The sequence below is a fragment of the Panthera tigris genome, chromosome B4 (assembly GCF_018350195.1).
Source record: "Panthera tigris isolate Pti1 chromosome B4, P.tigris_Pti1_mat1.1, whole genome shotgun sequence".
Classification (NCBI taxonomy): domain Eukaryota; kingdom Metazoa; phylum Chordata; class Mammalia; order Carnivora; family Felidae; genus Panthera; species Panthera tigris.
The window spans coordinates 81629468-81654600 of record NC_056666.1 but is presented as its reverse complement, the minus strand read 5'-3'; the positions used below and the strand labels follow the sequence as shown (position 1 = coordinate 81654600).

Here is a 25133-nt window from a genome sequence, read left to right as displayed (position 1 = left end):
CAGACTCCTGTTCTCTTTTGGGGGCAGGCAGACCACATGCCCTAACCCTTTGCACACATCCCCATATCTCCCCCAGTGAGAGATGACAAATTCAGAGGCAAAAAGAGCTGGCCAGCCTGGCTCAGGGGGTGGGGGCTGGCGGAAGGGGTGGTCACCATGCCATTATGGGAAGAGTTAGTCATGCAGTCCTTGACCAGATGCCCTGCCTGCAGCTCCTGGCTCTGTAGGGGGGTTTTGTTTGGGTGCGTGTGGAAACTCTTGGGAAGCTGCTCACATCATCATAGCTTGAGCCTGAGCCTCTGCTGCTTCCTGGCTGTGTGACCCGAAGTAACCTACTAGACACTTGGTTTCCTTTTCTGTAAGAAGATGATAATACCAGCCTGGTTGTTGAGATTTAAACGAGGTAAATTATTTGGCAGCTTTTACTAGTTTACTCTATTCTCTCCTGGCTCCTTAGCATCTAGAATGTGGTTTCATTCCCCCGGGGTCTTCCAAGGCAGGCCAGAGTGAGCACCTACCTTTCATAATAATAATCATCTCACTAACATTCTGTCACACAGTCTTAAGCGTCTGCCCTGTTCTGTTTGTTTTTGTCTTTGTTTTCGTTTTTGTTTTTTACTTATGTGAGAGAGGAGAGAGTAGTCTGCTATCACATTCATCTCCTTTCTTTCATATCCTCCTGCCTGTGTCCTCCTCTCTCCCCATCACCCTCAGCTCCTGTTCCTCCTCCATTATTTTTACTATTTCTTACCACTTTTTCTTCCATCCCAGCCCCAGTCTCCAGGGGCGGAGTCTGGGCAGGCGGAGCTAGAGCTGAACCACAGAGTTTCAAGTAAATGAGTCAAAATATTGCTAGTGACTCTCTTCTGGGTAGAAGCGTAGAATTTAGTGGTGGTTTTCGTGTTCTTCCTTGCTTATTTTGGTATTTTCCAAATTTACGACAACAAGCAAAGGATAGCTTTTGTTCAGAAAAAAAGAGCAAAGACTTTAATCAGAAAGAAATTATAATACTCAATTTGACCATGTCCTGTTCTCAAAAAAAGAGGGAGTGAGGGGTGGAGGATGGAAAGCAGGAGAGAAGGGCAAGGTTGAGAAACAACCCTGTGGGGGGCTGAATGGGAGCTGGTTCCTAAACTCTGTCATTTCCTGGGGACATCAGCCTTGGTGATGGCTTCAGTCATGGCCTTTGTCACTCATCAGTCAGAAGCTCTCTGTTCTTCCTGGCCTGTCACTGGCCATTTGGGACTTAGTCAGCTGATTGTTACCCAGTTGAGGGTTGGATGGGTCAGGGGGATCAGCGTCATCAAAGGAAACAATATGACTCAGGCGTCTCCCCCACCTCAACCCTGGAGTGTGAAGTGTCCCCCTGTAGCCTGCCAGCCTTATAGCCTAGGGTGTGGGGAAGGGCTCAGAATTGGGATCCTACTGAGAACATGAGTTCAGTAACCCTTTCTCCCAGTCTTACCCCTACTTCCCTGCACAACATTGTATGATGCATAAGTAATAGTGGAGCCCCTAAAGTTTCCCCTAAACATTTAAAGAACAAAACTCTGAAAGTCATTAGTGTGGTGCATGGAAAGAGTATGGGTTATGGAGTCAGCAGAGGGATTTGAATATAGCCTAGATCAACTGGGAGCTCCGTGTCCTTAGCCAAGTTCCCTCTCTGGGTCTCCATTTTCTTTTACAAAAAATGTCCAAAAAAAAAAAAAAAAAAAAAAAAGGCCAGAATAATTCCTCTGTCCTAGGAGGGTTGTGAGAATTAAATGAGATAATAGTTAAATCACCCAACACAAATTAAGTGTTTTAAAATGTAAGTTTTTCAGGACCTGGGTGGCTCAGTCAGTTAAACATCCATCTTTGACTCAGGTCATGATCTCACGGTTCGTGGGTTTGATCCCCATGTTGGGCTTTGCCCTGATAGAGCCTGCTTTGGATTCTCTGTCTCCTTCTCTCTCTGCCCCCTGGTCCTTCTCACATAAGCGTCTGTTCTCTGTCTCTCAAAAATAAAAAATAAAAAATAAACTTTTTTTTTTCATAAATAAAATGTAAGTTTTTCACTTCTTCCTTAAATAGCACTGAAGACCCCCTCTAAACTCTGGCTCCCAACCACTCTCCCACCCCAGTTATTTGACAAAGATTCATTAAGCACCACCTGAAGCATTGAGCTGGCCTGAAGTAGGTACTAGGGAGTCAGTGGTGAATGAAGCAATCCAGACCCTGGAAAACCACTCAGTGAGCACAGTGGCTTTTCTCAGCTCTGCACTTTTACTCAAGGCCTGCACTGTCCGTGTCCCTTGGTACTGTTTTACTCCATCCAATTCTTAGCCAGGCTTCAAAGCCTGGTTTCTTGGTGAACCTCCCCACGGCCCCATGATCCTTAGGATGGGGCATCTCCTGCCTGGCATCCTGGTTCCCCTCATTTCGGGTACTTGGGTCAGCCTTGCCACAAGCTTCCACAAGCTTCCTGTGGGCAAGCTCTGGCCTTTTACTTCTTTGTACCCTTGTTAACCCCCACCCCCACCCTGACATTATGGGCTCATGAAATGCTTGAAATAATGACTTTTTGTTAAAGCAGACACAAGTAGGCTTCAAGAACATTTAAATTCCTAATTTGGTCTTGAGTACAAAGAAATTGAGACCTCATCTCTGATTCCTCCACCTGAAACCTGAGCACCTAAGCTGCTTCCTACCTCTTCACTTTTATTTTATTTTTTTCCTATCCTAGAGCAGACAGGGACCTATGAAGGTTGAAGATGAGGGGTTTGCTGCCCAGGGTTCCTGGGGCACAGGAATGTCCAACTCCAGGGGATAGCCATGGTCCCCATCCCTAGCTCTGCAGAGACTCTGCTTCTCATCCTGCCAGGATGCCCACCCCTGGGGCAGGGCAGTATGAAAAGTCTTCCCATCTCCAGCAGAGGACCCTGTGGGAATGGGCTGGGGGCCCTTCTTGATGGAAGCTCTGTGGCAGGGCAGGGGTTAATGGAGAATTGCAACATACCTCTGGGCTTAGTCACCTCCCACTGCCACTCCCCCCAATTCCCCTCCCGTTAAGTTTTGTAAAGAGGGCCAGAGACTGGAGAGTGGAAAGAACTGGAGGCAAGAGCCCCCCACCAAGCCCGACTCCCCAGGCTCCCAGAAATCTCAGGGCAGAGGACAAGGACAGCCTCTGGAGTTCCTGCCTAGTGGGACCATGAACTGGCAGTGGCTATGGCTGGGCTTCCTACTCCTTATGACAGTCTCAGGCCGGACCCTGGGGCCTTCAGGGAAGGAGGCAGCCGTGGTGAGTTCTCCACACCCCTCCCGGGGAAAGAGGGACCAAGGCCTAGGAAGGGATCGGGGTACTGCGCCACAGTCCCATCTAGGCCTCCATCCTGAACTTCAACGTGCCTCTCCCTTCCTTTACTTTATGATCTATTCTGGCCCATCTCCCACTCCTTGCCTTTGTTCTACCTGAGCCCCTTCCTGAAGGTGCCTCTCTCCTTTAATCCTTCCATGTCTGTCCTCCCCTATCCTTATGGATCTGTTGGATCACTGAGAAGCTTTACCCTAAGACTAACTCCCTTTTTATTCTGCTTACCCTGACCCCCATCATAGGATTACCTGTTGCAGTATGGATACCTACAGAAGCCTCTCGAAGGACCTGATGACTTCAAGCCAGAAGATATCATGGAGGCTCTGAGGTGAGAGGTCATAAGGCACATGCTGTAAAGGTTGAGGTTGCAAGGTCATCTTTCCTTCTTCTCATCTCTTCCTCTCCCCAGGCCCACTTCTGCCTGACCCAAATCCATGTCAGGGATCTAGGGAATAGGACACACCACAGTTTGGGTGGTGAGGTGTGGAGTGAGATGGGGATCAAAGATGAGGAGCAGTCATTGGGTCTTCCTAAGCCCTAAGCATCGCTTTGGGGGCTCCATTCCACATCATATCCAATATACTATTAGCGACATCCCACATGAAGTATGATTTGTATGTAAAGCTATGAGTTGGGTTGAATTGGAGTTGAGTTGTTGACATGATGTTGCTTTTTGTAGACTTTTAAGTCAGCATTTACTTATATTTTGAAGTTTTCTTTTTATATTTTGGATCTAACGGATAGTTTTTCTTTCTGCTTTCGGTTATGTTTATAGTCCCTTCAAAAACCACGATGCCTGACATGCCTATGGGATGAAATTGCCCCAGAGCAGGCTGGGCTGGGGGGGGGGGTTGTCTAGCCAGGAGGACAAGGCTGAGGGAGGACAGGCCCTCAGGTGGGATCAGAGGTGGGAGAGTCTCCAGAGCAGGGGGACGGGACACTTCCTCAGGAGAAGGTTAGAAATTGTAGGGGAAGAGGGCTACACCTGAGGGAAACCTAACACAAATAAGAGACGGAAGATGAGGAGATGAAGCTGGAGTATCACTATTTCTGCAGAACTGGAGAGAAAGTCCTAGTTATGAGGACTGGATACTGGAGTGATCCCATCAGCTTCAGAGATTCTGTGCCATTCTCTGCTACCACTTTGGGCAGCAGGTGGCCAGAGAGCTTTCCCCAGCTTCCAGTCATTCCAGATTCCCCTGCTCTGCTGGGCCCATCATTCTTCCTCTTCTCAGAGCTTTTCAGGAAGCATCTGAGCTGCCAGTGTCAGGTCAGCTGGATGATGCCACAAGGGCCCGCATGAGGCAGCCCCGTTGTGGCCTGGAGGACCCCTTCAACCAGAAGACCCTTAAATACCTCCTGCTGGGTGAGGACTGAGACTGGGAAAGGGAGGGAAAGGAGGGGGTGGCATGGCTCTGGAGTACAGGTGACATTGGGACAGCTCAGTGTTGAATGGATGATCACCTGGTGATTACCTGATCATCACCTGCCTGGAGACATAGCTTTGCTGAATGAATGCCCAGACTCAGGGGATCTTTCTGGGGCTGGCAAGGGATCTGTGTTTCTAACCTATTTTCTGGTCTAATAACCAGGCCGCTGGAGAAAGAAGCACCTGACCTTCCGCATCTTGAACCTGCCTTCCACCCTCCCACCCCACACAGCCCGGGCAGCCCTGCTTCAAGCTTTCCAGTACTGGAGCAATGTGGCTCCCCTGACCTTCCGGGAGGTGCAGGCTGGCTGGGCTGACATCCGCCTCTCTTTCCATGGCCGCCAGAGCCGGTACTGCTCCAATTCCTTTGATGGGCCTGGTAGGTACCAGCTCTTGGCTCCCACATCACAGGCCTCGAGATTATCTCTGTCCCCTTGAGCTAGTGACTCTGGAACCTTAATGTTCAGTCTGCCGCCTATGTCCAACTGCACCCTACACTCTCTAACTATCTTCTAATATTCCTTTGGGGAGCAGTTGGTCACCTCCCTGGGGCCTTATCAAGCCTCCTCTTTGAAGCTTATGTCTTATTCCTTGGTCTAAGTTCCCCTTCTCAAGGCACATCTCAGAGAGGATTGGGCCAGAGAGAAGAGAGTGGTTGGGAGGTACAGAAACAGAGTGATGGGCATCCCAGAGAGAAGTGGGTGATGACAGGGGATCTGAAAGGTGAGAGAGAGAGAGGCATGCGGGAGACTGAAAGTAGATGGAATTTTAAGGGAATGGAGAAATTGGGGGTTATAATAGGCAGGGGATGCTCTAGCCTAGAAGACTCTGACCTCATTCCTGTTCACCCTTGCCTTTGTCCAGGGAGGGTCCTGGCCCATGCTGACATCCCAGAGCTGGGCAGTGTGCACTTTGATGAAGATGAACTCTGGACGGAGAGGACTTACCGGGGAGTGAACCTGCGCATCATTGCAGCCCACGAACTGGGCCATGCCCTGGGGCTTGGGCACTCCCGATATACACAGGCCCTCATGGCCCCTGTCTATGCTGGTTATCGGCCCCACTTCAAGCTGCACCCGGATGATGTGGCAGGGATTCAGGCTCTATATGGTTAGTCTTTTCCCCCAGTGATCATGAGGGTCAGTGTGACCAGCATCTCTTCAGGCTTATAGAGACAGGTCTAACCTCCATGGCAGGAAATGACTTGTCTTCTTCTCTTCCTCCTACCCAGTTATTCAGGCATCTTCATTTTCAGGAGCTGTTTTTCTGATACTTCCATGTCTGATCTTCCTTCCAGGCCTCTCTCCCCTCTTTCCCTTTCTTGGGGATGAAGAATGAATATTCCAGCAAACTTCCTTCTCCCTTTCTGGTGCCTGTCAACACTATCAATTGATATCAATATGATCTTGCTTCCCATCAAGAGAAACACTCTAGGATTCCCTTTTCCCCTTTATACAGGGCCTCTGAGCCAAACTTACAGAAGAGTGGGGGGAGGTCAGTTGCTATGAGTTCTCTCCTTGAACAGCATCATGCTACCTTGCAGGGAAGAAGAGCCCAGAGACAGAGGATGAGGAAGAAGAGATGGAGCTCCCCACTGTACCACACGTGCCTACAGAACCCAGTCCCATGCCAGACCCCTGCAGTGGTGAACTGGATGCCGTGATGCTGGGTGAGGCCCTTCCCTTTCAGGCTATAGGTGGGCAGTGGCAGCAGCCCACTCACTTGAGACTTGGACAAATGGGAATGACATGGAACCTCAGCATGAGCAACAGGGGTTAGATACCCAGCAGAGGTTAGTGGCCATGGAAGGAGGCATGTGGCATGGGGAGGGAGGCTTCAGAGCCAAATTAAAGGTGGGTTAGGGAGGCATTTACCTCGGTTGCCTCCCTATAAGGGTCACTAAAACACATCTGGTAATCTAGCAAGATGGAGAAAACTATATTTACTGGAATGTCTATTAGAGAGCGTGTTATACATGCATGGAAGGACAACTTGGAAGCTATTGGAATGGAAGGTGAGGTCCCCAAAGGGGAACAGCTACCTGCAGGGCTTTTGTTTTATTGTTCAGAGCTAAGCTGCTCTGAACAGCAAAGAGGCTGAACCCGGAGTCTTCCTTCTCTACCTTTAATCTTCTCTTTGAATTAATGTTGAGTGAATTTCTGAGGGACCAGCCTGTGGGATGAAGGCAGATTATCAGCTTGTCTGAGGTATCCACAAGTCTTTATTTGACCCATCTCTTTTTGACTTGACACACTTTTGCTCTCAGGGCCCCGTGGGAAGACTTATGCCTTCAAGGGGAACTACGTGTGGACTGTGACAGATTCAGGGCTGGGTCCCTTGTTCCAAGTGTCTGCCCTTTGGGAGGGGCTCCCAGGAAACCTAGATGCTGCTGTCTACTCTCCTCGAACACAATGGATTCACTTCTTTAAGGGTAAAGGGACTAGTTTACAGTGTGTTACCTGAGGAGGGCCTACCATTAAAGAAGCCATAAAAGGGAGGGAGAGATGAGAAGTTCCTGAAGGGTGGAATGGGAGGACCGAAAGCTATCACCTGAAGACAGAGATGACTTGTTCTTTCCTTACATGCACTCAGGAGACAAGGTGTGGCGCTATATTAATTTCAAGATGTCTCCTGGCTTTCCCAAGAAGCTGAATAGGGTAGACCCCCACCTGGATGCAGCTCTCTATTGGCCTTTCAATAAAAAGGTGTTCCTCTTTAAGGTAAACAGTTCAAAGCAAGGGCAAACAGCTTCTTAGGAGGGGTGGGCTACCTCACACTGAGAAGCCAACTTGCTGTTGAGGGGAGATCATCTGCAGCTGCGGTGGGTTGGGGTTAGACCTCTGGGGATCCTTAAGCTCTCTCCTCATCCTCTTCTCTTCCCTACCCACCCCACACCTAGGGCTCCGGGTACTGGCAGTGGGACGAGCTGGCCCGAACTGACTTCAGCCACTACCCTAAACCAATCAAGGGATTGTTTACAGGAGTGCCAGACCAGCCCTCTGCTGCTATGGGTTGGCGGGATGGCCATGTCTACTTCTTCAAGGGTAAACAGTACTGGCGCCTCAACCAGCAGCTTCGAGTAGAGAAAGGCTATCCCAGAGATACCGCCCACAATTGGATGCACTGTCGTCCCCAGACCTCAGACAATACTCCATTGGGTGGGAACACCACTCCTTCAGGGACTGACAACTCAGCCATAGGAACAAACTTGGATACCACTTCCTCAGCCATAGATACCACCCTGAACACAGCCCCCTCAGCCAGAGACCCAACCTTGGACATTACCCCCTCAGCCACAGTCTCCACCACCCTTTCATTCCCTGGTAATGTCACCCTCACAGATGATAAGATGTGAAGCAAATGTCTGCTCACTAGGCAGGAGGGCTGCACCAGGGGCATGCCATAGACCCCAGGCCTCTAACTCCTAGCCACCACTCCTCTGTGCTCTTTCCCTCCTGGGCAGTGACTCCCTAACTCTGGGTCAGCCTCTAGACATTTTTCCTCCATCCTAGATAGCACTTCCAGCTGTGTTATCTATTCTCTGGAAGACAGTGGTAGAAGGAAGGCACCACTCAGGCCCCTGGCTTACAGGCAGCAAAGCTGGGAAGCTAAATGCCTGGGTCCGGTTCTTCCTAGATAAAGTGCAAGGAAACAGCATGGCCAGTAAAATGAGCAAGGGCTTTGGAACACTTGAGAATCACATTTACTTGCTGATGACTTTGGACAAGTTAACTAACCTCACTGAGCCTCAGATTCCCCATCTGCAAAATAAGGTGGATACCAATCCTGCAGGGTTATTGCATTAAATGAAATACTATTTGTGAAGTATATGGCACAGTGTCTGGCACATTTGTGCTTAATAAAGGCTAACTCCATGTTCATTAGGGAGGACTGAACAGTTCTTCCTCTGGCTGTGTGTGTGTGTAGCTGTGTGTACCATAGTCCAATCTGATAAGATCATATCAGACCTTTAGGGGACAGAGGACTTGTCAGTCTGGCTAACTGGGGATGCAAAAAAAAAAAAAAAAAAGAAAAAAAAGAAAGAAAAGAAAAAGAAAAAAACAGCAACAGCAGAGGCTGGACTCCCTGGTTCAGTGTTCAATGCCATTTTATTCACGTGCTCCCATGTTCTTCTTCCCACCCATCCTAGCTTTGTTGCCCAGGGGAGGAATATATCTTCCTTCATGCTGTCTGGAGAACCAGGAAACAGACTTTGAGCGGGAGAATCAGAGGAGGGAGAGTTAGAATGGGTTAGTGGGTGGGACAAAGTTCTAGTTAAGGAGATTAGCATCACCTACAATGAGAAGCAGAGAAGGCACTTGTCTCCTGTGCAGCCTTGAAGACCAGGCTACTTTGGGCAAAAGGGCAAGACTCTGGCATGTGGGCCAATGCTTTCTCCTTGGGGCAAATAGCCAGCTTTTGGGGGAGGCAGGTGCTGTTCCATACATTGCCCCATCGTCTTCCCTACATTAAGGAGGGAAAAGGAAGCACCATGGAGGACAGTACTCCCAACTGAGGTAGGAGAAGGAGGCTTGAGCCTATGGGACTCAGGAGTAAAGGCTAACCAGGAAGCCAACTACCTTTTAATGAGAGAGGCCTAGGGATTAGGTGATCCTAGAGTTCCTCTGTGTCCTTCTCCCCATCAAAAAGCTATCAAGTGCTTTAGGGGGCTTCCTGATTTTCAATAGGTCCTAAAACAACAAAACTCCTTATTTTACCATTGTGAGGCACACCAAGGCAAGTATATAAAAGGCTATTTGGGTAAGGGCTCTCCTTGGTTTAAAGGGAATTAGAAAGTCAGTTACTTTAGGGACCAGGGCACCTCTATTTTTGGAAGAGGTAGGTTCTCCTACTTCCATTCTTCTCCCCTCCCCACGAGATTCTCCTTTACCTGTCCCTGAAACATATCCCTACAGGGTTGGTCTGGGTTGGAGTACAGATTCTATCCCCAATCTGAGAGGTGGGGAAGTTTGTGTGTGTGTCCTGTGGGCTCAGGCCTTGCACATTTGGGTGTTCCCAGGCTCTTGCTGGGGTGGAAGCCTCAGTGGAGGTTTAGGCTCAGGTATGGGTGGAACCAGAAGGTGTGGTGAGGGGTACAGTGGAACCACAGTCAGAATCCAAGTCCAGGACGGTGTGCGGGGCTGTGGCCCGGGTGCCTGGTCCCAGTTGGCGCTCTCGAAGGCTCTGGAGATAACTCTGGAGAGGCACAGGGCAGAGAAGGCAGAAGGAAGGGCCTAGGTCAGAGCCCCCCTCCCACCCCGACCAGCCCTGAGTGCCCTCTGCCCCATCCCCAGGTGTGCCCCTCCCCTCACTCACAGGAGCCAGACTATCAGCAGGGCTCCGGCCGTTGTGGGGGAGCTGGCGCCGGTAACTGCCCTCACAGAGCCCCACCCCAGGGGATGTTCGGTGCCACTTGGCCTCTTGCTGGCGGATCCGAAGGAGTTGAAGATGCCTTCGCTGGTGGCTCAAGACCACTGCTTGGGAGGGGGCAATACAGACTCAGGCCTCTTTAGACCCTAAATCCCACCCCCAAACACACTCACCCTCGACAGAAACCCACTTGTTCTTCCTGTTCTGGGTCTCTCAAACCTCATCTTTCCCCTGGTTATTCTAAAAGAAACTCTTCTTTGGAATCCTCCTACACTTTCCTCCTGGACTTCCCTGAGATATTCCTTTCCTTCTGTAATGGTCCCCAGTAACTAACTCCTCCTTATTCCCTCTGACAATTTTTCCTCATTCTCACCCAGACCGTTGGTTCCTCCAACTCTAACTTTCTTCCGATGCCCTGCCCCATTCACCTTAGACACTTCCCCCCTCTTCCCTCCCATCAAGTCTGGGAACTGGGGACATGGGCACAGGTTAGCTGCTTCTGTACCATGGCACTAACTCACCATTGGCGTGGCCTCCATGTTCCTCATCCATGAGCTTCCACTGGGCCAGGGCCCCAAGGGCCCCCAGGGCTGGCCAGGTGCCCAGCAAGACCCAGCTATACCAGCAGAGAGGAGGCAAGGCTGGAAGTGCCTGCAAGCGTTGGCCCAGCCGACTGCCCAGTGCCAGCCCCTCTAGGAAGTAGTCAGCACAGGCCACCAGCACCGCAGCACCCAGCAGGGCCGTGCCCAGAACTGTGAATGGACGTGGCCACCGAAGCGTGAGCAGGGCTCCCAGCAGTGCCAGCCCCACCAGCCCCCCAGCTGGCACCCAGGCTGAAGGTGGTTGGTAGATGGGCTCTGTGCCCAGCAGGGCCCCGGCACCCAGGGTTAGGCCTAGCAGGAGACCAGTCAGGAAGAGCCCAACGCTGCGAACCAACATGGTGACCAGGCCACAGAGGAGTCCGATGCCCAGCGCAATGCCCGCGCTCACCTCCAGGCTCAGCTGTGTCTCTAGCACTCGCTCCTTGTGGCACAGCAGGAAGATCACCAGAGCTCCTGACAGCAGGCCCGAGAGAAACATTACTGCCTTGAAGCAGCGGTAGCCTGGGAAGGGAGGCAGGAGGCACTGAGAGACAGAAAGGGGGCATCTACAGGGATGACTCTGATGAATTACAAGGGAGAGGAGTGGCTAACGAGAAGCAGAAGACAGGAGCAGCAACCCAGGGACCAAAAGGCAAGGGGTAAAAAGGGATCATCTCAGGGAGGGCAGGGACCCTTCAAAACCTGTGAGGGGTGGGAGGAAAAATTAGGAGGAAAGATGGACATGTTGAGGGAAATAACTATAGAAAAAAGGTTTAGTCCTTCCAGGGATGGCAGAAGGAATCAGCACAGGCTGATTCAGGTTATTGGGGAAGGGTTGAAGAATCATGGAGGATAATGTGGGAACGGAGTTTTGAGGTAGGAGGGAAGGGTGAAGCAAGTGATAGTTGCCAGGGGTCAGAGTCAGGGGGCATGGATGTGTGTGTGTGTGGGGGGTGGACAAGAAGAGCTGGCAAGAGCAGCAGGGGCTACACTGAAGGTAGGCATCCCCTAATAGAGGAGTAGAGGTGGCCTAGGAGCAAAGAAGAAAGTTCCCATCATCCTCGAGGATGAGAGTCTTGGGCAGCTGCCCCCCAGAATCCTGGCCCTGCCCTCACCGAAGCAGCAGTAGATGATTCCAAAGCAGCAGCAAAGAGCACACACCAGGGCGGGTGCCAGTTCAGGATTGTCCTGGGGTTCCAAGACACATCTTGGGTCTGGAGGCTCTGGGAGTTGTTGATTAAAGGGCCTGGGGTCAGAGGTCATGGCCAGGGGCAGCAAGGCTTCCTCCATGGCCGAAGAAAAGGTGATCACAGAGGGGAAGGTCAGTGTCAGCTTCTCTCATCCATCCATGAATGTCTTGAGGGGGTTGGGAAACCTGCAAGGGGGTAGGGGGCAGGAACTTAGGTGCCCATGAATCTTGAGGATTCTGTACCTCTATGTCTTACGAAGAAAGGCCCATTTCAAGAGGGAGCATGGACTTGCTGGGGTAACTGAAAAAATCTACAGGAGTGGGTCAAGGGGAGCTGGCTGTCTCTTTACTAACCTCTGAAACAAGGACACTAAGTGAAACTTAAACTAAACTCTTATAAGGTAATGAGACTTTGTTCCCTAGCTTTCCAGGGTGGGAAGAGTCAGAAGTCCTAAGTGGGTGGAAGGAGGGGCCCAGGGGCATTAGTGGGACTGGGAACTGAAGGTTCAGCCACCTATTCGAGCTAAAAACAAAGCTTGCCCAATCTGCAGCTGGAACTCAAAACGACCCTACCGGACTGGGAAAGGTGGGGTTAATCCTGGGGGGAGGAGGAGAAACAGGAGAGAATGAGTCATAGTGGGGTCTCTGGACAGCTGCTCCAACCCCAGGGAAGGAAGACTTAAAAAGAAGCATATCAAAAAAGTTTGGGACAAGGAATCAGAGACAGTTCCCGCACTTTGTCAAGGTTCTGAAGCCTCGGCTTCATAGGTAGATGGAGTTAAGTTGGGGGAAGGGGTATCCGGCCACAGTCCAATTCCCATGGTCCCTCTTGGACTAAGCAGGCACCTTGCCCGCAGACATCTCACATCCTGGTAGCCTCTTGCTCCTCCCCTCAGGACACTGGTGGGACTTTTTCTACCCGCTCCCCTTTCCCCAGGGGTGTCAGGGTTGCCAGTGGGGTTTGAATTCAGTTCCTGAAAGGAGAACACCAAGGAAGGGCTGGTTTTGGGAGCACTGTGGGAGTGGGGTAGGGTGGATGCAGGCACTTTCATCTGTCTTCTTTTGGACATCAAGGTCCTAACAGGCTGGAGGGTTGGCGTGGGGAATCCCTGGGGCTCCTCACCTCAATCCGCTTGGAAGTCTAGGGACCCTAAATAAGGAGAGGGTTGGGGAAGGAGTGTTAACTACTCACCACCCTGCCAGGACTCAGGAGAGGAGGGGGTAGAAGTGCTTCCCTAACCCCCTTGCTGCATCCTTGCCCGGAGGTCCTAGGCGTCGGGGCGGCTGTCGGGCGTGGGCACCCCCAGGGCCACTCTGTTCGTTGCCCCCCTAAACTCTTGCAAGTCGTAGCCCAAGCCCTGAGAGCTAAATGCAATCAGCCTAGGGGGTGGAGGAAGGGGACAGGGTGTGTGTGTGAGGGTGGGGGAGTGGGGGTGACATCACGGGGCGGGCCCCTCCAACTCTTTTCCCTATGTGTGGGGGGACCCAGTTTGCCCACTGATCTAAGATGGGACCAGAGACCCTCGCAACCATAGCAGGGAAGGGTTTGGGGGCACCACACGAAGTTGAAGAAAACGTCTCTGAATACTTAGGCGATAACTCGACAATTAGAAGCTCTCAAAGCCCCAACGGGGGTCCCAGCGCCCCCCTAGTCCCGGCTTGGTTTCTTCCACTTCCCAGAGAATTGGAGTATTGTCTTCTGGAGAACCTGGTGGTCGAGACGGGGACCCGGGGAAGGGGCTTTTACAGGACTGGGGGCGCCGGCGAGGGGCTCATGGGCGGAAAAACTTGCGGAGCAAGACGGGGTCTGGAAGGGGACTAACGAGAGAGGCGTGTGCAGAGGAGGGGACCGACAGAGAGGGGACCCAAGCCTGGTCTGCGTGGGGGCGGGGGCGCGTGTCGACGTCGACCGAGAGCAGCTCGGTATGCAAATGAGACGCAAAGCAGCATGCAGATGAGTGCAGTGTTTTTTGGCACTCCGCTCGGGTCCTGAGCCCAGCGGAGCTACGTTCCTGGTCGCCTGGAACCGCTCCGTGACCGTGCCTGGGAGCTGCGTCCTGAGGGGTGGGTCTGGGCCGTGGGAGCTGTAGTTATACCGGGCAGTTCGCCAGCTGGGTCTGGCGCTGGGGAGGCCGAAGATTGCTGGGAAAGAAGGGGCAGTGCAGGGAGGCCAGGGTGGGGGCTAGCCCGGGGCGTCCTCCCCGCCGCTCCACCTCCGCATGATACAAAAGGTCCTCTGTCCTCGCTACAGGCAGCAGGGAAAGGATCGGGGCGGTGGCTCCTCTACGCTCCCTGGTTTTGTCTGCAAAGAAACAGACTGTGGCTCGGTGGCTATCCTCTATCTCCCAGTCTCTACAAAGCCCAAGAATACAGCCAGAGGAACCCTGAAAATCTGCCCCCAGTCCGCAGGCACAGCTGCAGCGCCCACCAGCGGTGCAGCCAGCGGGGATAGGACTCCAGCACTCGGAGGGCGGCAGCAGAGAGCCCTTTAAGGGGAGGGGCCAGTTTTCCCTAGGACCGCCTCCTCCGATTTGACTCAGCGCTTGCTGGACTGGCTAGCGCCTCCGCCAACCGCTTTTTCGTTTCCTTCCCGTCTCTTCCCTGGTGACCCCGGAAGTGGAAGTAACCGTAGGTCGGTGGCCACGGCGGGGACGGAAGGCGGAAGCTGAGCGTGAGCGGGAGGCGGAGCCGGGGGAGCTGCTCTCGTAGCTCCCCCTGGCCCTAGGCCCAGCTGCTGGAGGGGGAGGAGTTACCGCCGCTCTTCCGGTACGTTACCTTTACCCCCTCTACCCAGCCCAAGGGTTTCCTGGATGTCGTTCTCAGCTGCAACCCTAAGCTCGGTCCCCCAGGTTTTTCTTAAGAGCCGCGAGGTCCCCACCCTTTCGGGCAGCCTGCGGCACCCCTTTCCGGTCGTCTTTCCCTTTTTCCCCCACGAGTAACCCTAGGACCACACCCTTTACGGTACCTCCCTCTTTCCCAAATTTTGGTTTGTAGCTTTCTGGGGGAAGAAGAAAAACTAAGGGGATTTGGAGGAGGGGAGGGAGCATGGTTGTGGTTAATGGAGTATTTGCTTATTGCTGGGGACAACGAACGCTCCAGAAGAATCTGAGAAAACAAGGGAGGTGGGTGCATTAACTGTATCCCCAATTTAAGATTATTTAGCCCCTCTCTTTGTGTCCTATACTTGATCATCCCCACCTTAATACCTTTGTTACAGGCTTCAGAACTTACCATGATGGCTGTGACCTAAAATCCTCAGGAAGCCCCGGGGTCATGGCCCAGAAGCACCCCGGAGAAAGAGGGTTGTGTGGAGCCCACCACAGTGGTGGCGCCTCCCTCAGGACTTTAGGATCCTCTGTGGACCCTGAAATACTTTCATTCTCAGGACTCAGGGACTCAGCGAGGCCTGCTTCTAATGGTACCCGCTGCCTCACAGAGCACTCTAGTCCTAAGTACACACAGCCCCCAAACCCAGCCCACTGGTCGGATCCAAGCCATGGCCCCCCAAGGGGTCCAGGACCCCCTAGGGATGGAGAGGACCCTGATCAGAGTGAGGCATCTTCAGAAGAAGAGTCAGGAGTGGACCAGGAACTCTCAAGAGAGAATGAGGCTGGGTACCAGGAGGATGGGAACCCTTCTTTTCTTTCCATTCCATCTGCTTGCAACTGCCAGGGAACCCCTGGAATCCCTGAAGGGCCTTACTCTGAGGGAGGAGATAGCTCTTCTAGCAACTTTTGCCACCATTGTACCTCTCCAGTTTTGGGGGAAGATGAAGAGTTGGAAGAGGAATATGATGATGAGGAAACTCTTAAGTTCCCCAGTGATTTTTCACGTGTGCCCAGTGGAAAGAAACCACCCCGGAGACAGCGGCACCGCATTCCAGCCAAGGAGGATACTCGGGAAGGTGGACGCAGAGATCCCAGGTCCCCTGGCCGACATAGGCTGGGCCGGAAACGAAGTCAAGCAGATAAGCGCAGAGGCCTGGGATTATGGGGAGCAGAGGAACTGTGTCAGCTTGGACAGGCAGGCTTCTGGTGGCTGATTGAACTGCTGGTATTGGTGGGAGAGTATGTGGAAACTTGTGGCCATCTCATCTATGCATGCAGGCAGCTGAAAGGCAGTGATCTGGACCTTTTTCGAGTCTGGGTGGGAGTCTGGGCAGGGCGGCTGCGGGGCTGGGCCCAGGTGATGTTCCAATTTATGAGCCAAGGATGTTGCTATGGGGCAGGGCTATTAACCCGTTTTCTTAGGCTACTGGGTGCTTTGCTCCTCTTGGCTCTGGCCCTCTTGTTGGGCTGTCTACAGTTGGGCTGGCGGTTTCTGGTGGGACTGGGTGACAGGTTAGGCTGGAGGGGTAAAGCCACTTGGCTCTTTTCTTGGCTGGATTTTCCCACCCTGCAGCGTCGCCTGATTCTGCTGAGAGATAGCAGGCCATGGCAACAGTTGGTAAAAATGTTTCAGTGGGGTTGGCTGGAGTTGCCTTGGGTCAAGCCAAGGACTGACAGGCAGGGGAATGCACCTATAGCTGGTGGTCGCTACTGCCAGCCTGAAGAAGAAGTGGCTCGACTCTTGACCATGGCTGGGGTTCCTGAGGATGAGTTAAACCCTTTCCATGTGTTGGGGGTTGAAGCCACAGCATCAGATACTGAACTGAAGAAGGCCTATAGGCAGCTGGCAGTGATGGTGAGTATTCTTCCCTTCTGTTTCCTTTTCCTCTTTTGTTAAATTTTATTTTCTATTCCAATTTTAGGGAGAGTAGAATAAAGAGAAGGCAGAGTAAAAAGTCAACTTGAAGCTGGAGTAACTTTAATTTTTAGGAAACAGTCATAAAGACTTTTTCACTATGGGATCTGACTTTCCCTTCATTTTAAGTTTATTGTCATGAGATTCTTAATAAAAAGAAATGAACCTAGTGGTTCAATGTTGGACCACTCACCCTGGAATTTCCAGGTGAAGTCCCTCTAACTAGGGTGGAGAAAAGGCCTAGTCAGATAGCCTGTCAATTCCTCTACCTTGAACAAAAGAGGGTTTTTTGAACATGGGGAAATCCAGCTATCTGTCCCAGAGAGGCAAATGTGGACCTAGAGTGGGAAAGTTCAGGAAATGCATGTGATTATTCCAGGACCAGGTGAAAGGAAACGTATTTCAGGACCAGCAATATAGAGTGGGAAAAGGAAAGAGAACAGAGCATAAACCATAGAGAGGCGTGTGCATATGTATGTCATACGTGAAGATACAGCTGTATGGTTTTTTTTAAATTATTTTTTAATGTTTATTTAGAGTGTGAGCAGGGGAGGGGCAGAGAGAGAGGGGGAGAGCGAATCCCAAGCAGGCTCCACACTGCCAGTACAGAGCCCAATGCGAGGCTTGATCTCACTAACTGTGAGATCATGTGACCTGAACTGAAACCAAGAGTCTGATGCTTAATTGACTGAGCGAGCCTTAAGTAATCTCTACACCCAACTTGGGGCTTGAACCCACAACCCTGGGATCAAGAGTCACAATTGCCTTAATGACTGAGCTGGTCAGGCACCCCAAGATAGGGTTGCTTTTGTTGATAAGGGGGCGTGGTACAGATGGCAGTTGTGATGCCCCATATGCTTCAGGGAAATGGTTTAACACGAGCATGCAATCAAATTGCTATTAGTAGATATTAGGTAATTATTTTTAGATGTGATGATTATTGCTATTTTCTGTAAGTTAAACTATATTATGAATATTAAGTAATGTGTGTAAATTCCATTGGGGGCCTATTTGAGTGTATGGAACTGGACTGGTAAAAAATCATGGTGTGTAAATTACCTCAATGATTGCATGACACCAAATAGGAATGAGTAACCAAGGTGTCCATTAACTATTCAAGACACAGTAATATACCAGGTGTGTAACTTAGCAGAGGACTAAATTAGTTTGGTGGGAAATTGATGCCCCTTAGTGGATAGACGGGGCCATATTCTTAAGAGTGGGGAACAACAGCTTACACTCAGTTCGATACTAGTAGTAGAGCTCTTTTCTCCCTTTCATGTCTTTCTTTTTTTTTATTTTTATTTTTTGAGGGAGAGAGCACACACAAGCGGGAGAGGGGCAGAGAGAGAATCCTAAGCAGGCTCATGGGGCTGGATCCCATGACAACGAGATCATGACCTGAGCCAAAACCAAGAGTTGGCCGCTCAACCAAACCCAACCCAACCCAACCCAACCCAACCCAACCCAACCCACTGAGCCACCCAGGCGCCCCTCACTTTCATGTCTTTTAGCAGATAATCCTCTCTTGGGAAATATTGTCACAAAATTTTTCATTTTCAACTTGCTTTCTTGGAGTAGAGATGGAGTTAAGTCCCCCAATCTTCAACACACCTGTAACACATGTAAGAATTCTTCCTTGTTCTGGGCCAGTGTCTGTGGGCTTCTTTTACGGAACCTCTCACTGCTCTTATGAGGCCCCAGAGTGACCATGACTAAAAGGCTGTTCTCTAAGCTTGGATATGTGGGAGATTTAGCAGCATTCTATTTATTTGGCATCATCAGGAGACTAGCTTTATTCTGTGCTTTTGGAAAATAAGGGTGGGAACAATCAAGAAGCTGTAGGAAGTAAGGATACTATTTGTCCTAGAGAAAAGGTTGAAAAGTGGGTAAAAGGCCTGTGAGGATCACAATATGCTATATTTCATTTCTGGGACAGAAAGGCAAACTGTTGTAGGAAGTATATATGAGAATTTTCTAGTTAAAAAAGAATGAGTTTGAGGATATAATATCCTTGGAATTCTTTATGATTGATGATAAAGCTAAAATGTGAGGGCTTAGTATATGTATACCAGGTAGCGTATACATCCCTGTTTGCCTGGGATCGAGGGTTTCCTGAGACATGAACTTTCAGTGCTAAAATTGGGACAATCCCAAGCACACTGAGATGGTGGATCACCCTAATGCCAAATTCTGTACTATGTACATCATGTGTATTCTCATTCGATACTTCCAATAATCCGTGATAGATACAATATTCTAGGTCATATAGCTAATAGTGACAGACCTGGGTCTTGATCCTATAACTATTTGCAGAGCTAGAGCAATTACTTATCTAGGTGTATTGACTCTCCAAAAGGGTAGTCAAAGAGAACACTTTGATAAGAGGTTATTTTGACCTAAGATGGGGAGAGAGTTGGAATGGATTTGTGAGGAAATCTTTGTCTTGGTAGGTTCATCCTGACAAAAATCATCATCCCCGGGCCGAGGAGGCCTTCAAGGTTTTGCGGGCAGCTTGGGACATTGTCAGCAATCCTGAAAGGCGGAAGGAATATGAGATGTAAGTGGGAAATAGGAAATTGTAAGTGGAAAATAGGAAAGTGGGGTAAATGAGTTATCTTCAGTAGTAGAGGTCCCTGGACTTGTGGCTGGAGGAGGCTCTCTGAGGTGGAGGGAATTGGGGTTGCTTATCTTTCTAGCTGGCCAGGAGCCTCAAGAGGCTAAAATATTCATCTCCCTTTGTCCCTTGCTCAATACCCTCTCATTTACAAAGGCTTTCTTCTCTTAGGAAACGAATGGCAGAGAATGAGCTGAGCCGGTCGGTGAATGAGTTTCTGTCCAAGCTGCAGGACGACCTCAAAGAGGCAATGAACACTATGATGTGCAGCCGATGCCAGGGAAAGCATAGGTATGAAATAGGACAGGAATGGGACAGCCACAACTTAGGGATTGGGTAGCCAAAGACCTCCTTGTATTTCTGGTAGTTGGGGGATATAGATGATGAGTAAAAAGACCCTGAGGTTTCTGCTTTTGCCATCGTATCAAGAGATTGGGGATTTGAATTAGCAATAAAAAAAAAAGTAGTTATTTTTAGATTTAATATAGAAGGCTGAGGGTAAGGGTGTTTGTAGGCATATGTAACAACTGAGTGGAGATAATTTTAGATCTTTCAGCCATCTTTGTTAATAACGATGATATTAGGGGTGCCTGGGTGGCTCAGTCAGTTGAGCGTCTGACTTCGGCTCGGGTCGTGATCTCACAGTTTGTGGGTTCGAGTCCTGCGTCGGGCTCTGTGCTGACAGCTGAGAGCCTGGAGCCTGCTTCGGATTCTGTGTCTCCCTCTCTCTGCCCCTAATCCACCCGCATTCTGTCTCTGTCTTTCAAAAACAAACAACAACAAAAAAAGATATTATACACTTGATCTTAGCCAAAAGGCTGAGAAGTGATCATGATGATACTATAGCAACACCGTAGGCTTGACAAATTAAGGAATTTTTGTTGTTGTGTTGGGTTGTAGGAGGTTTGAAATGGACCGGGAACCTAAAAGTGCCAGATACTGTGCTGAGTGTAATAGACTGCATCCTGCTGAGGAAGGAGACTTTTGGGCAGAGTCAAGCATGTTGGGCCTCAAGATCACCTATTTTGCGCTAATGGATGGAAAGGTGTATGACATCACAGGTATACTTCTGTTCTCTAGAAATATGGGCTTACGTACGCTCAAAACTATAATGTTTTGGCTAATTACTTCTCATGCTTGCAGAGTGGGCTGGATGCCAGCGTGTGGGAATCTCCCCAGATACTCATAGAGTCCCCTATCACATCTCATTTGGTTCTCGGATTCCAGGCACCAGTGGGCGGCAGAGGTAAGTGTTATTTCTTTCAACAATCTACCTGCTATTCTAGTTCTGAGTATGATTTCAGACGACATGCCGTTTAGGACACCTAGATGTCTCACCCTTAAGAAGTCTGGCAACTGACTTAGTATGTCTTTAACTTAGGTATAAACAGGTAACAATATAACTCAGTATTTCTTGCCTCGTTATGTTTTCTATTGTCCCTTCAGAGCAGCCCCAGAAGCCCCTCCTGCAGACCTTCAGGATTTCTTGAGCCGGATCTTTCAAGTACCCCCAGGCCAGATGTCCAATGGGAACTTCTTTGCAGCTCCTCAGCCTGGCCCTGGGTCCACTGCAGCCTCTAAGCCCAACAGCACAGTACCCAAGGGAGAAGCCAAACCGAAGCGGCGGAAGAAAGTGAGGAGGCCCTTCCAACGATGACACCCCTTCTCTTCTTTCCTCAGATCAATGTCAGGGAGTCAAAAGGGCTGTGTATAGCACAGGATGGAGTTTTGATTTGTTTTATTTTTAAATACTGAAAAAAGGGAAAATTTTAAGTTCAAATTGTTCACTCAGTACCTGTAGGAAGCCCCAGAACCACTCTCCCTCCTCCACCAGCACCTAGGAACTGAAACTTGTCTTTAGACAATACCAAAGAAATAGGGGGTGGCTAGAGCAAAGAACCTAGAGCCTGGATCTGGGCTGGACAGTATCTCCCATGGTAGCATGGGAACTGGGTATTTCCCTGGGGTCTGTATGCCTTTGTCTTTTGCTTCTAGAGCAGATGACACTTCCCCCCCTCTTTTAAAACTGTAAGTCTATCTGATTTCCTGACCCATTTCAGGAGGGAGCCCCCTCCTTTACCCCAACATACTAGTTAAAAGACAGAACAAGAAAGCATGTAGCCCTAATTATAGGAGATTATACATAGAATTCAAAGAGTGGGAACTCTACATTTTTCCTGACATTCACCTTGTGGGTAATCACCCAACTTCATGCTTGTTGCTGCAGGGATGGCCAAAACTGATAATTTTTAAAAAGCAGACTCATGCCCTCTGCCCTTGGGTGAGAGGGAAGGAAAAAGGGGCTCCCAGCAGCCCCTTTATGATCCAAGGGTTTGTATTTTTTTAAGTTTGTTCATATTTGTATGTACATATCTATTTAAAGCCAGGGGATTATCTTTCTATAAATATATAACTGGCAACCTGTATCTTCCCTTTCTTCTTTGCCCATATAGTGGAGCCCTTTTTCTCACTTGAGAATCCTTTTCCTACTCTTAGCTGAGAGTGAAGGGCATCTCCTACTGGACCAAGGGAGAGGGGATTAAAAAAAAAAAAAACCTTAGAGAAGTTTTATACAGAAAGTTACTGTCATTTCTTCCCCAGTCTTATGAGGACATCTCCCAACCCTTCATGCTGACCGAACTGTAGTCATATCTGAAAAAAAATTATCTTTATTATAAGGAAAATACACAGTAAAACAAAGCTGGAAGGTAGTGGGAGTGGAAGATCTAGAAAAACTTAAATCACCAAACAAGCTGCCCAAACTTGGCTTCCTTCTGTGGAAAAAAGAGTGATTTGGCCCTTATCTTTCCCGCCTTTCCTGATTTAAAGAAACCTGCTGTTAGCAGGGCTGGGCCCAGGGAGGCCCATTTTCCTATCTGTTCTCTTCCTGGGAGTTTGGGAAAGGTGGTATAGTTCTCAGGCTTTCAAGATACAGAAGACAGTATGGAGAAGGAAAGGATGTTACAGCCCTTTGGTCCAGTGTCATCCCCAGCCCCATCCTTCAGTATTTGTTGATGCCAAAGAGACGAACCCCATGGAATTGGGGTAACTTAGGCAGCAGTACACTGAGCAATGAGGCTGTATTGATGAGGAAGTGAGCAGCATCATACTTGGTGTAGAAGCTGGCGAGGAGGTAGCTGTGGAGAGAAGAAATGGGTTGAATGAAGCTGGCCTTCCCTATCCGTATTTATGCCTTTCCAGTGACTTTCTCTTCTATTTTAAATGACCAGTTTTATTGCATGTAGTCCTAGAATATCTGAAAATATTCCGGTCACTTTAACAGTGTTTACTTTGGGGTTGGGGAGATAATCAGATGACACCTTTAACTGGAGATTAAGTTAGAGTGTTTTTTAATTGTTAATGACATGTGGCAAATGACAGCTGAAGCCTATATGTCAGAGTCCCTTTGTTTCCATTCCCAACAGTTTTCACAGATTTATATAATCTCTGCTTTATTCATTCACTTCCTCTGGAAGTGTAACACCATTTGGTTTTACTTGGCATTTTCTTAGTCCTTTCTCCATTCCCCTACCACCAAAGGGACAGCAAAGAAAATCTATTTACTGTCTTCCATTTCTTTACTGCTCTTCCTAGATTTAGATCATACCTTATCTTCAAAGTGTTTAAGTGCGTAGTCTGCTTTTTTAAAACTTCCCTGTGGGTGTTTGTACTTGGCACTTGGAGCATTTCCCACCTCTCCCCCTGGACTCACAGTACAATAGGAGAGATGCTGAGGAATTTGCGGGAAGAGGTAAATTGGAGCCCGTAGTCCATCTGTTCCCAGTGTGTCAGTAGCCGAGCCTTTCCTTGGTCAGGGGTCTCAAAGGGTGTCCCTTTCACAGTATGTAAGAAGACATACATAGCCTGGGAAGAGGGATGGGGGCAGTGTGAGGAGGCAGAAAATGGTCCTTCAGCCCAAGAATTACACTGAGATCCCCAAAGGAAGACATACATCCCCAAATAATTGGTGCTTTTGGTTTTGGTTGGGAAAAGCCTGGGTTAGGTATAATGGTGTGGTTTAGTGCTCACCAAGTTATGGATGACGTTGGTCAGGGTCCAGACAACAGGAATGCTGAAGAAGGGGATGCTGAGTAGAACCACATGCAGCAGTCCTACCAAGATGATGTAGGCCAGCCAGATGCCCCGGCTATTCATCACTCGAGTGTTGGGGTTCACTTCACTGTGTGCCACCCCTACATTCATCCTACCACAGTGGGGGATCAGGCAGGAGTCCTACTCAATTTCCTCTCCACCTCTTTGAGTTTGTTCCCCCAAGTTGTCTCCTGTATAGTCCAAATCCCCTGACCTCTATTGGGAATGAAGGAACTTCCCCCACTGCGCACAAAGGAAAAACTGAAGACTTAGGGAAGAAAACTTGAAAGACGAGATGGGTCCTCTCTACTCTTCAAGACATTAATAGTAATCTTTACTCTGATCCTTGCACTTCAACTATAACTTGAAGGGGCACGCCTAGGCTTGGGCAGGGACTTCAAGCAGCAAGGGAAACCGGTATCTCACTTTCCTGAAGAAGCTTATAAGAAATCAGAGAGAGGTTACATGCACCAGAATTTCATTAGAAGGTCATGGGAAACAAGGAGCCACTGAGAAACGTTGTGGTAATAAAACTACTTCTAATTCCCACCTTTTCCTCTGGGGCTTGCCCGTCCTGTCTCTCCTCCCCTTGGCATGTAAGCAGGCAGCATCCCAATTCCTTCTTTCAAGCGTCGGGCGCTGCCAAGTATTTACCCGTGACTTTTGGATTGAGCTACGAAGGGACCTGCGCTCAGCATCCTGAGAGATGGAGCCCTTTCCCCGAGTCCAGGGGCGGCTCTGAGCGTCTGAACCTGGCTCCTTGAAGTCGTGCTAACTCTAAACTTGAGGTCTGTTTGGGAAGCAGATCTCGTCCCTCCCCCTTAAATTCCTCACACCCTGGTATGAAACCACCCCAAGCTCCTCCCAGCTTCCCTCTCTCGTTTGTCGTTCCTTGGCTGTTCTCAAGGCTCTCTTCAGAGCTCCTCTCTCGGTATTTAACTCGCCGCTGCTCTGTCTCCCTCCTCCCCCCCACCTTTCGGCCCTCACCACTTTTCCTCAGCACCCCTTTCCTGTCGGCCGGCCGCCCCTACCTGCTGGCTTCAGAAGCCCGTGGGGCTCGAGGCGCGGCGATCGCTTCCACACCTGCGGTCTCCAGGAAGCAGCCGCCCTCGCCCATCTGCGCTCTTTCTATTGGTGGAACAGAATCGGCGCTGCCACCACCCATTGGTTGGCAGTTTGCAATGGAGCCGCGCAATTGGTCTCCATTTCCGCCGGTCGGGAAGTGCGGAACCCGCCCCTCTCCCTGTCCCACCTTTTGAGAGAGGTGGGGAAAGCTGCCTGGAAGAGCGAGAGCGACGTCAGCTGTTGACTAATGGGAAGAGCTGATAGTGTGAGGTGGGAGTAAGAGTGGCAGCGATTGGTCGGCCATGGTTGTCTGCGCCTAGGCGGGAGCTCCTGGAAGCCGAGGCTGCGGGTGGGGGCCTGGTGGACTGGAGGGGTAACAAGATGGCGTCGGAGACGGTGGAGCTCCATAAGCTGAAGGTACCGTGAGGCGGGGAAGGGCTGAGTTGGACTTTGCTGGGACTGAATTCTGCTGGGTGGCTTGCGCCTTTTCCTACGTGTTCACCTTGCAGGCTTTTCCACTTCGTTTTCTGGCTCCCGCCGTAGTTCTTTTCTTTTGTGCCTCCCTACGTCCCCGCTACGCCTTCCCCAATTTTCCATTTCTCCGCATGGTTTTACGGTATCTTTGTTGTTTTGACTCTTTCTTCATCGTTGTCTCATCTGTGTCACTTCCCCACCGGGTGTGCAAGTGCTTTCAA

At 50.0% G+C, this 25133-nt stretch overlaps 5 protein-coding genes across 14 annotated transcripts in view; 3 read left to right on the top strand and 2 right to left on the bottom strand.

The window, feature by feature from the left end:
• Positions 1-262: 262 nt before the first annotated feature.
• On the top strand, positions 263-8660 carry MMP19 (matrix metallopeptidase 19). Of its 2 annotated transcripts, none has more exons than XM_042992491.1 (9): positions 263-403; positions 3595-3680; positions 4588-4718; positions 4945-5160; positions 5646-5891; positions 6325-6450; positions 7048-7212; positions 7374-7501; positions 7681-8660. In XM_042992491.1, exons 2-9 carry the CDS (start codon positions 3667-3669, stop codon positions 8134-8136), a joined length of 1482 nt encoding a protein of 493 aa, XP_042848425.1. In that variant the 5' UTR covers positions 263-403; positions 3595-3666; the 3' UTR covers positions 8137-8660. The 2 variants fall into 2 exon arrangements, with proteins under 2 accessions (XP_042848425.1, XP_007081530.2); XM_007081468.3 differs by lacking the exon at positions 263-403 and adding an exon at positions 3067-3280.
• Positions 8661-8871: 211 nt separating this feature from the next.
• Positions 8872-13506, bottom strand: LOC102957783 (transmembrane protein 198-like). 5 transcript variants are annotated; one of them, XM_015537267.2, is made up of 5 exons: positions 13114-13506; positions 11848-12107; positions 10673-11254; positions 10098-10258; positions 8872-9977 (listed from the first exon to the last, which is right to left on the bottom strand). In XM_015537267.2, exons 2-5 carry the CDS (start codon positions 12020-12022, stop codon positions 9840-9842), a joined length of 1056 nt encoding a protein of 351 aa, XP_015392753.1. In that variant the 5' UTR covers positions 12023-12107; positions 13114-13506; the 3' UTR covers positions 8872-9839. The 5 variants fall into 5 exon arrangements, with proteins under 5 accessions (XP_015392753.1, XP_015392754.1, XP_042848422.1 ...); XM_015537268.2 differs by having other exon boundaries at positions 10098-10255; XM_042992488.1 differs by having other exon boundaries at positions 11848-11955.
• Positions 13507-13907: 401 nt separating this feature from the next.
• On the top strand, positions 13908-21705 carry DNAJC14 (DnaJ heat shock protein family (Hsp40) member C14). 4 transcript variants are annotated; one of them, XM_042992487.1, is made up of 8 exons: positions 13908-13985; positions 14539-14687; positions 15139-16604; positions 19118-19224; positions 19453-19572; positions 20182-20342; positions 20425-20527; positions 20728-21705. In XM_042992487.1, the coding sequence occupies exons 3-8, from the start codon at positions 15195-15197 to the stop codon at positions 20936-20938; spliced, it is 2112 nt and encodes a 703-aa protein (XP_042848421.1). In that variant the 5' UTR covers positions 13908-13985; positions 14539-14687; positions 15139-15194; the 3' UTR covers positions 20939-21705. The 4 variants fall into 4 exon arrangements, with proteins under 4 accessions (XP_042848421.1, XP_042848420.1, XP_007081527.1 ...); XM_042992486.1 differs by lacking the exon at positions 13908-13985 and having other exon boundaries at positions 14499-14687; XM_007081465.3 differs by lacking the exons at positions 13908-13985; positions 14539-14687 and adding an exon at positions 14701-14882.
• Positions 21706-21934: 229 nt separating this feature from the next.
• Positions 21935-24548, bottom strand: ORMDL2 (ORMDL sphingolipid biosynthesis regulator 2). Of its 2 annotated transcripts, none has more exons than XM_007081467.3 (4): positions 24405-24548; positions 23311-23812; positions 22994-23145; positions 21935-22418 (listed from the first exon to the last, which is right to left on the bottom strand). In XM_007081467.3, exons 2-4 carry the CDS (start codon positions 23482-23484, stop codon positions 22283-22285), a joined length of 462 nt encoding a protein of 153 aa, XP_007081529.1. In that variant the 5' UTR covers positions 23485-23812; positions 24405-24548; the 3' UTR covers positions 21935-22282.
• A 145-nt stretch (positions 24549-24693) lies between these two features.
• LOC102972648 (SAP domain containing ribonucleoprotein) overlaps positions 24694-25133 on the top strand; it is a 49420-nt gene continuing 48980 nt past the window's right edge. Inside the window, exon 1 of the mRNA XM_042992490.1 lies at positions 24694-24855. Coding sequence (XP_042848424.1) covers positions 24820-24855 — 36 coding nt within the window. The 5' untranslated portion in view covers positions 24694-24819. The remainder of the gene's footprint in view (positions 24856-25133) is intronic.

Coding starts and splice junctions, on each gene's coding strand:
- MMP19 (XM_007081468.3), top strand. CDS start 3,191: ATGAACTGGCAGTGGCTATGGCTGGGCTTCCTACTCCTTATGACAGTC. Junction 4,719..4,944: donor CCTTAAATACCTCCTGCTGG/GTGAGGACTGAG, acceptor TCTAATAACCAG/GCCGCTGGAGAAAGAAGCAC. Junction 5,892..6,324: donor AGGGATTCAGGCTCTATATG/GTTAGTCTTTTC, acceptor GCTACCTTGCAG/GGAAGAAGAGCCCAGAGACA.
- LOC102957783 (XM_015537267.2), bottom strand. CDS start 12,022: ATGGAGGAAGCCTTGCTGCCCCTGGCCATGACCTCTGACCCCAGGCCC. Junction 10,259..10,672: donor ACATGGAGGCCACGCCAATG/GTGAGTTAGTGC, acceptor CCCCCTCCCAAG/CAGTGGTCTTGAGCCACCAG. Junction 9,978..10,097: donor CTGCTGATAGTCTGGCTCCT/GTGAGTGAGGGG, acceptor GTGCCTCTCCAG/AGTTATCTCCAGAGCCTTCG.
- DNAJC14 (XM_042992487.1), top strand. CDS start 15,195: ATGGCCCAGAAGCACCCCGGAGAAAGAGGGTTGTGTGGAGCCCACCAC. Junction 19,573..20,181: donor CGATGCCAGGGAAAGCATAG/GTATGAAATAGG, acceptor GTTGGGTTGTAG/GAGGTTTGAAATGGACCGGG. Junction 20,343..20,424: donor AAAGGTGTATGACATCACAG/GTATACTTCTGT, acceptor TCATGCTTGCAG/AGTGGGCTGGATGCCAGCGT.
- ORMDL2 (XM_007081467.3), bottom strand. CDS start 23,484: ATGAATGTAGGGGTGGCACACAGTGAAGTGAACCCCAACACTCGAGTG. Junction 23,146..23,310: donor CCAACGTCATCCATAACTTG/GTGAGCACTAAA, acceptor CCCTCTTCCCAG/GCTATGTATGTCTTCTTACA. Junction 22,419..22,993: donor AGCATCTCTCCTATTGTACT/GTGAGTCCAGGG, acceptor TTCTCTCCACAG/CTACCTCCTCGCCAGCTTCT.